At 39.3% G+C, this 18,750-nt stretch overlaps 1 protein-coding gene and 1 pseudogene across 5 annotated transcripts in view; both read right to left on the reverse strand.

The window, feature by feature from the left end:
* Nucleotides 1-3,297: 3,297 nt before the first annotated feature.
* Nucleotides 3,298-18,750, reverse strand: part of PRORP (protein only RNase P catalytic subunit) — a 133,332-nt gene continuing 117,879 nt past the window's right edge. For all 5 annotated transcript variants that reach the window (XM_076004101.1, XM_076004099.1, XM_076004102.1 and 2 more), the window contains 3 exons: nt 11,432-11,580; nt 7,267-7,462; nt 3,298-3,550 (listed from right to left, as the gene is read on the reverse strand). In XM_076004101.1, the coding sequence (XP_075860216.1) occupies nt 3,419-3,550; nt 7,267-7,462; nt 11,432-11,580 (477 nt within the window). In that variant the 3' untranslated portion in view covers nt 3,298-3,418. The remainder of the gene's footprint in view (nt 3,551-7,266; nt 7,463-11,431; nt 11,581-18,750) is intronic.
* Nucleotides 4,512-7,260, reverse strand: LOC105855496 (malate dehydrogenase, mitochondrial pseudogene; annotated as a pseudogene).

The following is an 18,750-nucleotide window of genomic DNA, read 5'->3' on the forward strand; positions in this document are numbered from 1 at the left end:
GCCCGGCTAATTTTTTATATATATATATATATCAGTTGGCCAATTAATTTCTTTCTGTTTATAGTAGAGACGGGGTCTCGCTCAGGCTGGTTTTGAACTCCTGACCTTGAGCAATCCGCCCGCCTCGGCCTCCCAAGAGCTAGGATTACAGGCGTGAGCCACAGCGCCCGGCCAGAACACTGTTTTTTTGAGACAGGATCTCCCTCTGTCACCCTAGCTAGGGTGTAGTGGCATCATCATAGCTCACTGCAACCTCAACCTCCTGGCCTCAGGCAATTCTCCTGCCTCAGCCTCCCAGAGTGCTAGGATTATAGGCGTGAGCCACCGAGGCTGGCCTGGAACACAGCTTTTTAAACAATGACTTCTTTTCGTTGTGTCTTGGGCCTTGCTTGACAGGTAGCTTTTGTTTCACTCAAGTGATCAGAACACAAATGGGCAGCCTAAGTGATTGGTACCAGCTGCTTTCCTTCAGAGAATCCCTGCACTCCCAAGGTCACTGTGGCAGTGCACCTTACTATGAGCAGCCCTAGAATGGGTCTCACTCCTGGACATAGGACAGATGCACTCAATTTATCTCAAACAGAAGTTAGGGCTTTGCTTCTGAATTGTATTAAAGAGTTTTTTGTTTTGTTTTTGAGACAGAGTCTCACTGTGTTGCCCAGGCTAGACTGCCATGGCATCAGCCTAGCTCACAGTAACCTCAAACTCCTGAGCTCAAGCAATCCTTCTGTCTCAGCCTCCCAGGTAGCTAGAGGCATATGCCACCATGTCTGGCTAATTTTTTCCTCTATATATTTAATATATATTTATATAATATATATTTATTTATAGTTTTCCTCTATATATTTATATATTTTCTCTATATATTTTAGTTGGCCAATTAATTTCTTTCTATTTTTAGTAGAGATGGGGTCTTGCTCTTGCTCAGGCTGGTTTCGAACTCCTGACCTTGGGGATCCGCCCACCTCACCCTCCCAGAGTGTTAGGATTACAGGCTTGAGCCACCGTGCCTGGCTGAATGGTATTAAAGTTTTTTAAAAAATGTAATTTCTCTTCCAGAACATTCTGCATTGGTGAGCCATTCGGATACTTGGGCCCTTAAAGAGGTACTCCATTGTTCCTTTCCTCTCACTCTTTCCCTACCTTTTTCTTATGTGGCTAACAACAAAGTTTCTAAATCTAAATATGGTATGTACTACCATTCAGTCTGTCTGAGTTTTTATGAATTATTCTAGCCTAAATCAGTGTCCAGAGAGAATATTTGACTGGGAATTAGAAGAGGTGGCTGAAATGTTTGTAACTAACTATCTGTGGGATTCACGGAAACCTTGTCATCTTTCTGGATTGTTCCTCATCTCTAAAATGTGACTCTTGGTCTTTACGTTCGTCAAGGTTTATTCCTTTCTCTAAAGTTATAGGATTCTTTTTGTATCTACTCCTATCTCTATGTGCTCTTTCTTGGGAATTTGCATTAAGCTTTTATTTTTTATTTTACTTTATTTATTTATTTTTGAGATAGAGTTTCGCTTTGTTGCCCAGGTTAGAGTGAGTGCCTATAAAGACTTCATAAAGTATACAAATTTTTTTCATTTAATTAAGTTTGACTTTGTTTAACAAAGTGATTAAGTTTTAATTGTTGCCTTTTTCTTTTACCTACTTGCTAGCCAGCTTACACCTTACTGGCCCTTGATTTCAACTGAAAATATTTATGTCTGTGCTCCTTTATTTATGACAGTTCTTTCCTTACCCATACATACTATATGACATAATATTCAAGAGCAGGCAAAACTAATCTATAGTAATAAAAACCAGAAGAGTAGTTGCCTAAGGAAGGGGACATAAGTGATGGAAAGTTCTATATATTGATGTGGGTAATGGAAACAGGAATATGTGTATATTAGTTAAAATTCACACTAAATATTTAAAATTGACACATTTATATTTATGACAATAAACCTCAAAAAAGTATGTTAACATAAAAAAGATAATTATTTACATAAATAGTGACTCATTTACATAACACTAAATAATATATATAAATAGGCTGTGTATTATGCACAAAGAAACAATTCAGGAAAATCCTAGGAGGGGCTGTTTCATCTTCTCACCCATTTACTAGGTTCAGCATTACTGTATGCCTACACAAAAGAGCTCTCCAAGAAAATGATAAACTGAGAGCATTAAAAGGTACTGAGACCAAGCACCTTCTTGAAATTGAATGAAAATTAAAAATATATATATATATACACATATATATAAGGTACTGAGAATCGGAAACCTCTTATAAATTCAATCTGCTTATTTTCTAAATTTCCTGAACTACATACTTAGAAAATTGTACATTAAGCAAGCTAAACTTTTTTAAGGAACTATACTAGTTTTAAGGAAAAAAAATTTAAAAAGAAAAAAGCATTTAGTAAGCTCATCTAAAAGCTTAATGCAGGCCGGGGCGCGGTGGCTCACGCCTGTAATCCTAGCACTCTGGGAGGCCTAGGCAGGCGGAGTGCTCGAGGTCAGGAGTTCGAAACCAGCCTGAGCAAGAGCGAGACACTGTCTCTACTATAAATAGAAAGAAATTAATTGGCCAACTAATATATATATAGAAAAAATTAGCTGGGCATGGTGGCGTATGCCTGTAGTCCCAGCTACTCGGGAGGCTGAGGCAGTAGGATCACTTGAGCCCAGGAGTTTGAGGTTGCTGTGAGCTAGGCTGACGCCACGGCACTCACTCTTGCCTGGGCAGCAAAGCGAGACTCTGTCTCAAAAAAAAAATATGTTGAACCAATCTGGAAAAGGAATTATAGAATGAAGAAGAAACCATCACAGTCTAAAGAGAAGTGACTGCTCCCTCTTTTCCAACCCAAATCACTGGATGATAAGCAATTAAAAGTTGCTAGTAAGCCTTTGATATTTTGGCCAGTTCCTCACAGAGGACCATAAATGATTCCACATGTGGGCAGAGGATAACATATAGAGAATGAGACTATGTCAGAGATGGGAGAAGGGGTTTAGAAACACCATGAATAGCCCAGGGCCAGAAGGATTGGCCCTACAATTGGTGGGCCTGGAAGGTGAGATCAGAAGTAGCAAAATGGATACCAGAAACACTACTTTTCACCCAAGCTAAGTGGAATGCAAGAGGAGAAATGTAGGCTTCATTCTCCACTGAGTTCTCCAACTCTGGATAAACCTCTGAAAATAAATGTTAGGGGAAAAATGCTGCTGGTATGAAAAGGTGTTGTATCTCATTTAATTAAAAATCAATTGATTGACATATAAACAAAAGAGACAAAACAGTGTTATTAGAACCCTTTTATCTTCAGGAGAGAGGCAATGCCCTAAACAAGCATCAACTTAAGAGCTCTGATGGCAACCAGGAGAGCACTCAAACACAAATTTAGCATGGGGTTAAGAGTCTTTATGTTTTTCGGTGGAGGCAAAGCCATTTGGTTGGTACTTCATAGGAATATCTTTCTACCAGGTCTTCATCATATGGTATGTGCCACGAGTCTCCAGTTGTTTGCACCACTGTGTCATAGCTGAGAATATGCTGTTGAATTGAAAAGAGAACCAAACATTGAGAATAACACTAAAGGGTTACACGGCCATTTCCCTTTCTTTTCTGACAACTTCTCCACTTTTTTTGGCAGGGAAAGGGGGGTAGGGGAATAGGGGATGTTCATTTTTTTTTTCTTTGAGACAGAGTCTCACTCTCTTGCCCTGGGTAGAGTACAGTGGCGCCATCATAGCTCACTGCAACCTCAAACTCCTGGACTTAAGCAATCCTCCTGCTCTAGCCTCCCAAATAGGTTGGATTACTGGCACATGCCACTGTGCCTGGCTAAATTTTTCTATTTTTGGTAGAGATAGGGTCTAGCTCTTGCTTAGGCTGGTCTCGAATTCCTGAGCTCAAATGATCCTCCCACCTTGGCCTCCAGAGTACAAGGATTATAGGCATGAACCACCATGCGTGGCTAGGGAGTTTTGTTTTTAAGGTTAAGGATTTTTTATAGGAGCATAACACTTATATGATACAAAATTCCTTTTGTTGCCTTTATCAGTTTTGCATGTGTGAGTGAAACATTTCAAATATAGTTGATCCTCTGTATCTGGGTTCCACATCTGTGGATTTAACCAATTGTGGTTCAAAAATATTTTTAGGCCAGGCAAGGTGGCTCATACCTCTCATCCTAACACTCTGTGAGGCCGAGGCAGGCAGATCGCTCAAGGTCAGGAGTTTGAAACCAGCCTGAGCAAGAGCAAAAGCGAGACCCCATCTCTACTAAAAGTAGAAAGAAATTAGCCAGACAACTAAAAATATATAAAAAAATGTAGCCGGGCATGGTGGCGCATGCCTGTAGTCCCAGCTACTCAGGAAGCTGAGGCGGAAGGATTGCTTGGGCCCAGGAGTTTGAGGTTGCTGTGAGCTAGGCTGACACCACAGCACTCTAGCGGGGGCAACAGAGTGAGACTCTGTCTCAAAAAAAAAAAAAAAAAAAATATATATATATATATTTAAAAAATTGCATCTGTACTGAACATGCACAGACTTTATTCCCTAAACAATACAAAAACAATTATTTGTGTAGTGTTCACATTGCATTAGGTATTATAAATAATCTAGAGATGATTTAACGTATATAGGAGGATGTATGTAGGTTACATGCAAATACTATACATCATTTTATATAAGGGGCTTGAGCATCTGAGGACTTTGGTATCCGAGGGATGTCCTGGAACCAATCCCCCACAGATACCAAGGGACAACCATATATAAAAGTAGAGAAATGGTACAATGAACTCCCATATACCCATCACCTAGCTTTAACCATTATCAACTCATTGCTAATCTAATTTTTTTAAAAAAGAAATCAAAGTGGTATTTGGTTGGTACTTTGTAGGAATGTCTTTCCACCAGGTCTTCATCATATGGTATGTGCTATGAATCTCCAGTTGTTTGCACCACTGTGTGATACTTTTATTGATGTGCCAATAGAACCACCCACAGTTTGGAAGGGATGATGCATTAATAATCATCATCAAAATGAATTAAGATACAAAGGTATTTGAAAGGGCTTTACAGTGATATGATGCCTTAATAAATTAAGGAAACTAGTTGCTCTCCACTACTTCTCACTTCATATTCTTCATAAAGTCTTCTCCTTTCTTCATTGAGGCCTTCAGCTCAGGAATGGCCTCAGCAATCATCTTCTCTTTGAAAGAGGAGACTTTGCAGATGCCTATGTTCTTCTCAATGACCTTTCCCCCCAGCAGTAGTGGTGTGGAGAAATAGGCAGAGTCCGTTTCCTGAGACTTAACAAAGGAACATTCAACAACTCCTTCCTTTCCATTCAATGCATCCACAAGGGAGAATATAAACTGGGCATCAGCATATGCCATGGAGAGGATGGCAGAGCCTGCACCAGCTTTAGCCTTCACCACCTCCATGCTGGCCTCCTGGATCTACCCAGAGAGAGCTGCCAGCTGGTCCTGAGGAAAGACCACCTTGGGGGTACACTGAGAGATCAGGGGGATGATGGTCTTCCCAGCATGGCCACTGATGACAGGATGTTGATGTGAGCTGGATCCAAACCCTTCAGGTCAGCAACAAAGATATTGGCTCTGATGATGTCCAGGATTGTGACACTCTATGTTTCTTGAAAACTTCTGCTGTGATTGGCATGGTGGAGTTAACCGGATTGGCGATGATGCAGTTCATGGCTTCAGGGCAATGCTGGGCAAAGGCAGCAGTCAGGGTGGCCACAATTGTGGCACTGGTGTTGAACAGGTCATCCCAAGTCATGCCTAGTTTCCTGGGGATTCCCACTGGAATAACCTCCACATCACACCCTTTCGGGCAGTATGACAGGTCCGAAGTAGCCTTTCACAGTTGCTCCGGTCTTGGTGGGGCTCAGATCTGTGGTCACTCCAGGTGTATGAGTGATATTGTGGAGGGTCAGGTGGCTCACTAAGGTGTGTTCTTCAGGAGAAGTGAAAGCTGCCTGATTCCTCCAGAAGCTCCTCACACAGCTACCTCAGCACGGTGCTGGGCCAAGATGCCAATGCCGGTGGGGAGTAGACCAGAAGGTGACAGTGCTGGCAGTGGGCAAGTGACTCCAACAGCTAATCAGATTTCATCTATACCCCACCCATTTCCTGGCCCTATCCCCTCAGCAAAGATTATTTTGAAGCACATCTCAGATATATCATTTCTTCTGTAATATTTCAGTATGTTTCTTCAACAGATATGGACTTATTCTAGAGCTTCCCTTTCCATCTCTATTTATCTTGCAATTTTTTATTGTTTTTGAGGAAATCAGGTCAGGTGTCCTGTATCATTTCCTATGAAAAAGTCCTGATTTTGCTGACTTAATCCCTATGGTATCATTGCACACCATAGTTTTTATAAGTTTGTTATTATGGATATTTTAATTTATTTTTAAATTGACAAATAAAAATTGTATATATTCACCATGTACAACATGTTTTGAAATATATATACATCGTGGAATGGCTAAATTGAGCTAATTAACATATGTATTACCTCACATACTTATCACTTTTTGTGGTGAGAACACTTAAAATCTACTCTCAGCAATTTTCAAGAATGTAATACATTATTATTAACAATAGTCACCATGTTGTAAAATAGATCTCTGGAAACTTATTCCTCCTAACTGAAATTTTGTATGCTTTGACCAACATATCCCCATTCCTTCCACCTCCCCATATACCTTTTTACCAATAGACCACATTTTACCATGGTCAGTGCATTTTTCTGTAATAACTCACTTTGGATTTTCTGCTTTTGCTTTCACACAAGATGCATCCTTGTATTATGGTATTTAATATCTATAATACCTCAATTGAGTTCTCCTTTGAGACTTTGCTATAGAAGTGAATTAAATAAGAAAAATGAGTCATTTAGCAAAAGTATGACAAACCATAAGGGATAAATAATTTTGAACTATTGCACATAGACAGGAAAATAAAAAACATACAAAAATTCATAATTGATGACATAATTGAAGTCACAGTTGATGACATCCCAGGTGTTTTCAATATGTTAATTAATTTGGGTTGGCTTAGGCAGACTTTGGGTTTGCTCTGGCAGACTCTGTTTCTAAGAACTAGCTCTTTACAAAACTAAAACCAAGAAAAATAAAGCCTTTAGAAACCTTTAATTAGTTGTAACATTCTTTTTCTATGCTACATTCTTACTATATACTCGACTTGGTTAACAGTATGTAGGAACAGATATCATACCTGAAAGGTTATTTCTGATCCTGGAAACTTATTATTAATTGCCAGCTGATGTCCCTGTTGCCACTTAAAGAATAGGTGTTGGGTCTTGGCATCAGACAGACAGGCCTTGTGGTCCCGCATCAGGTCTTTTGTGACAAACTTGCAATGATTCCCCGAGTGTAGTGTGGCATACAGGAGGAATGGATCATCCTCTGAGCTGAAGAAGGCATAAGAAAGGACATAAGCACACCCAAGGAGGCAGAGGATATAATTCTTCATCATGCTTTTTACTGATTTTCCTGCTTTCCTTGGAGGTGCCTCTGAACTCTTGACCAATACTATCTCAGTGATACTTATGAACCACCTGCAAGTCCTTAGCTGGTAGGCTACTGCGATCTAGGACACAAAAGCAAAGCTGAGGGGAAGGGAATGCTAATACTTGGGATTACTAACAGCTCACTGGGCTCTCCCTATAGAATGAAGAATTTGGACAATTCTCTCTTCACACTCAAAAGTTGGTTCTCTGTGGGCATTTTTCCTATGTGCCTCATCCACCAAAGAGCACACCCTTTTTCCCTTTTCCTCACTCAAATTGAAGAAATATCCAAAAGACTACCAGGGCAGTATGGCAATTTCTTGCAAGCCACCAAATAATCGGCTGCCCCTAAAGCTGAAAATGGAATCGCAAAGCAGCTTCTGGGCAGTCATCTGGATCGGCACCCAGAGCCTCTCCGCTTTGAGAGACAGTGACTCAGAGTCTCCAACAGACCTTCGCACTTACCATTTTATTTTTATTTTTTTGCTGTTAACATTTTGGCTTTTTTTCCCTTCTAGTCTATTCTTCTACACCTTATATCAAATGTACAAATATACACACTCATTATATAAATTTCAAATTATTAACTTTTAAAAAAATTTCATAATATTATGGGGACACACACATTTTGGATACATGATTTCTGCTTTTGTACAGTTTGAGTCAAAGTTATAAGTGTGCCCTTCTCCCAGATAGTGTACATTGTACCCATTAGGCATGAATTTACCAATCTTCTCTTCCCCACTCCCACCTGCTTGATTTCCACTGAGTTTTACTTCCATATTTAAACGTAAGTGTTGACTGATTAGTTCCAATTTAGTATGCACTTACCATTTTAATGTAAGTACTATAAGGTGGCAGTAACTGCCTTGGCTTAGGAGATTGGAACTACAACATGTGATTATATGTGCCTTCTATTCACCTTAGCCAGAAATATTTCAAGTGAAATGGTAAAATGATGGAATCTGCCTTATAACTCCACAGGAAAAAAAGAAAAATAAAAAATGTATGGGATTATAGGGGACAAAATTATTAAAATGCGGCTGGCTGAGGTGGCTCACACATACAATCTTAGAACTTTGGAAGGCCAAGGTGGGAGGATTGCTTGAGGTCAGGAGTTTGAGACCAGCCTGAGCAAGAGAGAGACTCTATCTCTACCAAAGACAGAAAGAAATAACCGGGCATGGTGGCGTGCACCTGTAGTCCCAGCTACTTGGGAGGCTGAGGCAGGAGGATCACTTGAGCCCAGGTGTTTGAGGTTGCAGTGAGCTATGATGACTCCACTGCACTCTAGCCCTGGCAACATAATGAGATCCTGTCTCAAAAAAAAAGCAAAAAAACAATTAGTAAAAAGATAGTAATTGTTGGAGCTGGGTGACAGTTATGTGGGCATTCACTATTCACTATACTATTCTCTCTAGTGTATGCTTGAAAACTTCTTTGGTACATTAGTAGAAAACAGAGTTAATGTTAAAAATTTAAATATTCAAATCCAAAGCCATAGAAGATCAGTGAATCAATCTTTACAACTGAGTTTGGAATTGTAGCTGATACAATAAATAATATAGGCCCCAAACCAAGCAGTGAGACCAATTTCCAACAGGCTTCTTGGTCAGAACACTTTAAATTTATCAAATTCTTCCATATAAGAAAAATAATGATGATGACAGCAACTAACATATATGCTTGCCATGTACTTGGTGTTGTGTCAAGAATATTACATGTGTTTTTCTGCCATTAATTTACAATCATAGATGGATATAATTTATATAAGAAAAAAATTAAAAAAATTTTTATATGTGTTATTTACATGTATTATCTTATTTAATATTCACAACAACCCTGTGAAGCTTACATATGTAGAAAGGACCAGATAGGAAGTGGCAGGGCTATGATTTGAACTTTGGTAGACTAATTCCCAAGGTTACAATCCCAGTGTCTACCCAATATTGCCTAAAGTGCTTACATGAAAAGCATTAGGTCTTTTACTCTTGGAGAAATGGAAGCACCTCTTTCCAGCTAAAGAAAAAAGGGGCTGGGTGTGGTGGCTAATCCTAGCACTCTGGGAGGCCGAGGCGGGTGGATAGCTTGAAGTCAGGAGTTCGAAACCAGCCTGAGCAAGAATGAGACCCCATCTCTACTATAAATAGAAAGAAATTAATTGGCCAACTAATATATAGAGAAAAAATTAGCCGGGCATGGTGGCGCATGCCTGTTGTCCCAGCTACTCGGGAGCTGAGGCAGGAGGATTGCTTGAGCCCAGGAGTTTGAGGTTGCTGTGAGCTAGGCTGATGCCACGGCACTCACTCTAGCCTGGGCAACAAAGCGAGACTCTGTCTCAAAAAAAAGAATAAAGGGATTTGGTTTGGGATCTGATTAAGGGGTTGGCTTCCTGCTTCATGCATTGAGAGACATTTTACATTTCTAAGAATAAACGATTTGGGGAATACAGACAAATTTTGAAGTTATCACGTTCAAACTAATGAAACCTAGACCTGGGGATGAAGCATACATTCATTATCCACGCAAAGTTGGAAACAAACTTTTGTCAGCATAAACAGTATGAAAACCTAAATGTATATTAAAAATCATACGAGCCACTATAGAGGATCTGTGTTCCTCCTGATTAGCTGCTTTCTTCTTAGTTTACTGACACTGTAGATTTTGTTACTGACCGTGTTTGCCATGTTTCTTTGGCTTCCTGGAAAGCTGTGACACAAAATCTTCTCTTTACATATGGAATAAAATCCAAGCCTCTTGTGTGTCTACTGGAACCCACGAAGTCCTCTGTTATGTGGTCCCTTCTCTCTGGCCTCAGAGCCTATTTCCCTCTTGCTGTCACAGCCCATCCACACTGGCCTTCTTGCTTTTCTCAAATGTGTCAAGCTTATTCCTCAGGGCTTTTCCAGCACTTGCTGTTCCCTCTATCTTTGATGTTCTTCCCATAATCCCTTCCCCTTTCTCAAATGACTCATTCCTTCCAATCAGACTTGCCCCCTCAGAAAGGCCTTTCCTGACCACCCCAGCCACTACCCTCTGACCTATTGCCTACCTGATCCCTTTCAACTTACTTTGCTATGTTGTCCTGGAAGCACCTAACCACTGCCTGGAATGACACTACCTGTTTATCTGTTTACTTGCTTATTATAAGTCCTAAAGGCAAGGACTTTGTCTTGTTCACTGCTGTTTCTCCAAAAACACGAAAGGTGCTCATATTTGTTAAGTATTTGCTAAATGATCTATTTAGGATGTTTTTTTTTTTTGGAGACAGAGTTTCGCTTTGTTGTCTGGGCTAGAATGCCATGGTGTCAGCCTAGCTCACAGCAACCTCAAACTCCTGAGCTCAAGCAATCCTTCTGCCTCAACCTCCTGAATATCGGGGACTATAGGCATGCACCACCATGCCTGGCTCATTTTTCTATATATTTTTAGTTGTCCAGCTAATTTCTATTTTTAGTAGTGATGGCGGGGGCGGCGGGGGGTGGTCTCGCTCTTGCTCAGGCTGGTCTTGAACTCCTGACTGAGTGATCCTCCAGCCTTGGCCTCCCAGAGTGCTAGGATTATAGGCATGAGCCACCGCACCTGGCCCTATTTAGGATCTTATGGCATGTATTCTGTGCACTGATCTCACTCCTGATTTATTGTCTCCCCTTTTCTCCTTTATCCTGATTTCCTTGTTTCAGTTTATCCTGCTGTAGAAACTGTATTTTTGCAAGCTGCCTCAAATGTTTTCTCATATATATATGTGTGTGTGTATATATATATATATATATATACATACACATACATATATGCATTTTTAAAACAGGAAAAGTAGGTAACTACCAAGTAGATGACTGCAGGTCAGTGCAATTCACCTCCAATACTTACATGTTATCAGCAAAGAAACAGCTGGCTTGCTCTCGCACCATTTCCATCTCATCCTTTCTCCACCGGGGACTCTTTTTTAACATGTGCTTCCGGCCCAGGACCAGCAGTCGTAGATTTTGTTTGGCTAGTTGAGAGATTAATTCCAAGAGCTAAAAAACACAAAGTCAGTGTACAGAGGGTTAAGGGAAGAATCTCAAGTAAGTGGAGTGATTCTTCCAGCTGGTTACCTCAATGGTGAAGTACTCTTTTCTGGTAAGGGGGTAAGAAAGTCCTTAAAAATGTCCACCATTGAAAGCCCGAGGAAAATGCTTGTGTATTACAAATTAATGTCTGACATTTGCCCACCAGTCAGGCCACATTGTATCCAGGGGTTTTTTCTAAGCATAGACTAGTTCAGTTGCTTTGAAATTGTGTTCCTTAGAGCTGACTAGGATAGAGATGGGAAGGCTCAAGAGAGATGGGGTATTGTTCCTACACAGGCCCAACCTTGCTGCAACCAGAACAGCTCAACTTTTGAATATTTATATATTGGTATTCCGTATAAGTTTTCAATTGAATAAAGGCTTCTACTTTTTTTTTTTTTAAGTTTGTAAATGACTAGACTAAATGGTGACTTTTCAGTCAGCTTTTCCATGTCATTATTACTGCCAAGACTGCTGTCTTTCACTGAAATCCCTTTTCCTCCCAAAGATCTGCCAATTACTACCCTCTAGCCTACTTTCCAGTCAGTTAATTTATCCCATTCTCTCCAGTTCCTACCTGTCTTGTGTGCACATGAACTTAAAGATACAGACCTGGATTTTTAGCTAATCTAGTACTTTGGTGAGCTTGCTTACAATCAATCTTTCATAATTAAAAGTCCACAGATTATACCTTCATGTACAACCTAACAAACTAAGCCATAAATGGATATTACTAAGTAAAACAAAATCCAATAAAAATTATAATTTATGTTATATAGTAGTATATCAGAAATATAAAATTACTTTAATTTATAAGAATTGTTGGGCCCACAAAAACCACAAGTTGTAAGTAGAAGAAATTCTTCATTTTCTTGGGTCTTGCTTGGAAAAGGTATTGATGTTAGTCTAGCTTCCCATTACTCATAATTTCTTCCCCTGTAGATAGATGTTTAGGACATTATTTCAAGTTCTTTAATCAATAAAATTCATTTATTAGTCAGCTGTCAAATACTGTGTTAGCACCTGTTACATCTAATACACATAGACTCTCTGATAATCTAATAATGAATTAGCAAGGACTGAATTTTTAAATGTACCGTTTAATGCTTTGGATTTATACTGGCTTTTTGTCCACCCTATACCATTGCTAATCTTATTATTTTAGGAAGAAGTAGTTGGTTTTATTATCCCTAATTATTAGTTCTACAATTAAGACATATTATAGATACAATTTGCCTATTGCATGTGAGCTAATACTCAAGAAGAAAAGAATATCAATACCAGCTTGAGGACACCAAATCTAAAGGTTTACAACTAGTAAAATATAGTTCTTTCCTTCACAGCTAGGAATAGTGCCTTCTGTGTTCATTCAACAGTTATTTCCTAGGCTTCTCTATGTGTAAGGTTAGGAAAGCATATATGTAGGCTCTACACATAGTAGGTGGTTAATAAATATTTTCTGATTAGCAGAAGAATATACTCAACATCTCTTTTTATCCATCATAAAGAACCTCATAATGGGCGCTGGGCGAGGTGGCTCACGCCTGTAATCCCAGCACTCTGGGAGGCCGAGGCGGGCGGATTGCTCGAGGTCAGGAGTTCAAAACCAGCCTGAGCGAGACCCCGTCTCTACTATGAAATAGAAAGAAATTACTCGACCAACTAAAAATATATACACCAAAAAATTAGCCGGGCATGGTGGCGCGTGACTGTAGTCCCAGCTACTTGGGAGGCTGAGGCAGAAGGATCGCTTGAGCCCAGGAGTTTGAGGTTGCTGTGAGCTAGGCTGATGCCACGGCACTCACTCTAGCCTGGGCAACAAAGGAGACTCTGTCTAAAAAAAAAAAAGAACCTCATAATTACTGCTTAAACCTTATGAAAATAAGAAATAAAAAAAAAAGAACTTCATATTAAAAACATGAAAAATGAATGAGCAAACCACTCATTGCTCATTACCCAAAGATTGTTAATGTCTATTTACCAGTCTTTTTATTCTATGCATTTTTAATATAATCTTATATTATTTTAAAAGATGGGCTTATAATAAAAACAAATATCTAAGGCCGGGCGCTGTGGCTCACGCCTGTAATCCTAGCTCTTGGGAGGCCGAGGCGGGCGGATTGCTCAAGGTCAGGAGTTCAAAACCAGCCTGAGCAAGAGCGAGACCCCGTCTCTACTATAAACAGAAAGAAATTAATTGGCCAACTGATATATATATATAAAAAATTAGCCGGGCATAGTGGCATATGCCTGTAGTCCCAGCTACTCGGGAGGCTGAGGCAGAAGGATCACTCGAGCCCAGGAGTTTGAGGTTGCTGTGAGCTAGGCTGACGCCACGGCACTCACTCTAGCCTGGACAACAAAGTGAGACTCTGTCTCAAAAAAAAAAAAAAAAAAAAAAAACCAAATATCTACACTAAGAAACTTTGATTCATGGATTCAAGCAGCTCAAAAGACATTAAGAGTGCATCCATCAGAATGCACTTAATAACTTTCCTTTTTAAATGCTGAGATTACAGATTATTTTTATTGAACCCAGATATAAAATGGCAACTGAACTCATTGACATGAATGACAATCACTTTTAAAATTTCTGTATGAATTCCCACAGTTGTTGTAGAGATATAAAAAAAAATTCAAGCAAAGACAATTTTTGATACCAGTTGCTTAAGTTTCCACGCAACTGGGAAGACGTGGCTTCAGGAAAAACACAACTGGGTCTTCCCAGCTATACCCTGGTTGAGACAAATAGCCTTCGGTGTATTAATAGTAAGATAAAATCTGGGGCCCAAGGAAGAGCAGAAAAAGGCTTATCTTGAACTACTCTGGGGCACCATCTTGTGGCTGAAAGGTCTCTATTTGCAGCAATTCTCTAAAAATGAAAACAAAGGAGAATACATGAAAGGCAGGGGGGGCGGGGATTAGTGTGCCAAATGGAATTAATGGCTTGAAACTCTGGGACAGTTCAGTGATGAACCTACTTCCTCTGGGGTATATTCCAAGCTGGATACAGTGGCCTAGGTCAGTCATAGGTATATGTAGAACAGTAAAGAAAAAGAAAATTCAACTTAAAATGCTATGTTAGATCAAAAATAAAACTGGGAGGGAAGATGAAGTAGATGTATTTCTCCCTGTCTCTCCCATTAAGTACAACTACATCTCTCCCACTAATTACAACTAAAAACGCTAGACATTATATATAAAATAAACTTAAGCTGACTTTAAAAGGTGGAGAAAAAAAGGCAAATTGGCTAGAGACCTCAGGACATCAGGAGTGACATGGTGGTGAGTTCCCTGAGTTTTCTTTTTGCCTGATATATCCCAGACTTGGAGCTGAATAAGCTATCAACCTGGAAACACCAATGTGTGCAGAAAAAAAAAAAAAAGCCCAACAAAGGCCTTTTTCTCTATCTAAAGGACCAGGAAAGATGCAGTTTAGTCAAATTGAAAACTTGCTAAAATGATGACACCAGTAGAATGTGATGCTAGGTGTGTATATGTAATATCATGACCTCTAAAAATGCTAGACAAAGAGATACACTAAAAAACACTATCAATTTTTTTAAAAGCACTATAGAGAAATAAAAAGGGAATTCTAAAAAAAGTTCAAGTAGCCCACAGAAAGGTAGGAAAAATAAAACAGAAATAAAGAGACGACAGACAGAAAACAAAAAATAAAATGGCAGGCATAAGTCCTAACATATTAATAACAATGTGAGTATAAAGGGACTAAACATACCAATTAAAAGACAGAGATTGGCAGAGTGGACTGAAAAACATGACCCAACTATATGCTATCTAAAAGAAATTCACTTCAAATGGTAGAAAGTAAAAGGATGGAAAAAGTTATATAGGAATGGCTACACTAATATTAAAGAAAATAGACATCAGAGCAGAGAAAATTACCAGAGACACAAAGGGACATTACATAATAACAAAAGGGTCGCTCCACCAAGGAAACATAGCAATGGAGAGAACAACTATACAGCAAGTATATAAAAGAAATCAACAACACCATCTAGGTTCATGGATTAGAAGGCTCTAGTTAGTAAAGAGGTCAATTCTTCCCAACTTGATATTAGCGTTTGATGCAATTCCTATTAAAACCCCAGCAAGATTTTTTTGTAGGTATATACAAGATTATTCTAAACTTAGTATGTAAAGGCAAAGGAAGTATTAATAGAATAGCCAAAAGTATTAATAGAATAGCCAATTTTGAAAATTAAGATAAAGTGGGAAAATCAGCCTTCCTCATTCTAAGCTTTATTATACAGCTACAGTAATCTAAATTGTGTGGAACTGGTGCAGAGACAGACAAATAGATCAGCGGAACGAAACAGAGAATCCAGAAATAGACCTATACAATTATGCTGAGGAAAGATGGCCTTTTCAACAAGTGGTGCTAGAGCAATTGGGCATTCATAAGTAAAAAAAAAAATGAACCTGCTGGGTGCGGTGGCTCACACCTGTAATCCTAGCACTCTAGGAGGCCGAGGCGGGAGGACTGCTCAAGGTCAGGAGTTTGAAACCAGCCTGAGCAAGAGCAAGACCCCCGTCTCTACTAAAAAAAGAAAGAAATTAATTGGCCAACTAAGAATATATATAGAAAAAATTAGCTGGGCATGGTGGCGCATGCCTGTAGTCCCAGCTACTTGGGAGGCTGAGGCAGAAGGATTGCTTGAGCCCAGGAGATTGAGATTGCTGTGTGCTAGACTGATGCCACGGCACTCTAGCTTGGGCAACAAAGTGAGACTCTGTCTCAAAAAAAAAAAAAAGAACCTCTAAAATGAACCTGTCTCACCCAATCTTTCTAGTAAAAAAAAAAAAAATAAAATAAAATGAACCTAAATTTTATTCCTTATACAAACATTAAATCAAAATTAATTATAGACTTAATATAAAACATAAACTATAAAGTTTTAGGAAAAAAACCTATGAGAAAAGTCTTCATGATCTGGAGCTATGAAAATAATTCTTAAACTTGGCACTAAAAACAAGGCCCATAAAAGAAAAAATTGATAAATTGGACTTCATCAACATTAACAATGTTTGATCTGTGAAAGATCCTGTTAAAAGGGTGGAGACAAGTTACAGACTGGGAGAAAATATTTACAAACCACATATTCAACACAGAATTATTATCTAGAACACATAAAAAACTGTCAAAATTGAAGTTAAGAAAAGCAAACAATCCAACTAGAACATGAGCAAAGACCTTTCACTGAAGAAGATATATAGATGGTAAATAAGCACTCAAAAAGAAAAGAAGTCCAGCATCATTAGCTATTAGGGAAATGCAAATTGTAATCCAATGAGATATCATCACATACCTATCAGAATGGCTAAAATAAAATATAGTAACATCACCAAATCCTGGTGAGGATATAGAGAAACTGAATCACTCATATATTGTTATTAGGAATTTAAAATGGAAAACTCTAGAAAACAGGTAGTTTCTTATAAAACAAAACATGCAACTACCATTGGACCTAGTTACTGAGCTTCTGGGCATTTATCCCAGAAAAGTGAAGATTTATTTATTTATTTATTTTTATTTTAGCATATTATGGGGGTACAAGTGTTAAGGTTACATATATTGCCCATGCCCTCCTCCCCCCTTGAGTAAGAGCTTCAAGCGTGTCCATCCCCCAAACATTGTACATCTTACTCGTTGTGGTTGTATATACCCATCCCTTCCTCCCCCCCCTCACCCTCCCGACGCCCGATAAATGTTACTCCTATATGTCCACTTAGGTGTTGATCCATTAATACCAATTTGCTGGTGAGTTCATGTGGTGCTGGAAAAATGAAGATTTATTGTCAAACAAAAACCTATACAAAAATGTTTACTGCAGATTTATTTGTAATAGCCCCAAACTGAGAACAACCTAGATGGTCCTTCAACAGGGTGAATGGTTAAATAAACTGCTGTACATCCATACCATGGAATACTAATTAGCACATAAAAAGGCACAAATTATTGACATCGCAGCAACAATGAGGACTAACCTCCAGAGAATTATCCTGAGTGAAAAAAAGCCAAACACAAAAGGTTATATACTGTATGATTCCACTCATAACATTCCTGAATGAGAAAATTATAGAAATAGAGAACAGATTAGTGGCCAGGGACTAAGGAGAAGGTGGGATCTGTATTATTTCTTATAACTGTATATGATTCTATAAATTTTCTCAAAATAAAACATTGACAGGGCTGGGTGCGGTGGCTCACGCCTGTAATCCTAGCACTCTGGGAAGCCGAGGCGGGCGGACTGCTCAAGGTCCGGAGTTTGAAACCAGCCTGAGCAAGAGCGAGACCCCATCTCTACTATAAATAGAAAGAAATTAATTGGCCAACTAATATATATAGAAAAAATTAGCAGGGCATGGTGGCACATGCCTGCAGTCCCAGCTACTTGGGAGGCTGAGGCAGAAGGATTGTTTGAGCCCAGGAGTTTGAGGTTGCTGTGAGCTAGGCTGACGCCACGGAACTCACTCAAGCCTGGGCAACAGAGCAAGACTCTGTCTCAAAAACAAACAAAAAAACATTGACAGACAAAAACCACAAAACCCTCAAATCCAAAACCAAACCAGGTCTTTTAAAGGAAGACAGAGAGGTATGTGACAAATATCCAATGCATACAGGATGATCACTTCATAAAAGGCAATCTTCCCCTTGAGACTAACAAAGAGGAAATAGGTTTAGGTGAGAAAGATGAAGAAGAATTTCCTTCAGCTCAGGGCAGTCCTTACTAGAGAAGCTAAGATCTACCCTGGACTGTTCTCAACCTAGAGAACCCAGAGATGGTAGGGACAGTTGTGGGCTTGCCTGTGTACTGGAATCTGTACCACTTAGTAAAGCAAAATAAACAGCACACAGCTCATTCTGGAGCATATCTAAAATTCCAAATCGATTACAAAACGAATGAGACCTCCTGGGTTCCCAATACCTCAAGCTTAACCTGGGATAAGATATCACCCCCTGCAGCTTCATCCTCCACAACACATCACTGGTCCTCCCTACTCCATACGTTCCCTTAGGAGTAAGAAATACACTTGGCCCAGCCTTCTGCAATGGGGAGAGGGAGGCTTTCTCATGCCAGACTCATCATCTTGGAATTCTTTTTATCTTTCTCC

This window comes from Microcebus murinus, chromosome 6 (assembly GCF_040939455.1).
Source record: "Microcebus murinus isolate Inina chromosome 6, M.murinus_Inina_mat1.0, whole genome shotgun sequence".
Taxonomy (NCBI): Eukaryota; Metazoa; Chordata; class Mammalia; order Primates; family Cheirogaleidae; genus Microcebus; species Microcebus murinus.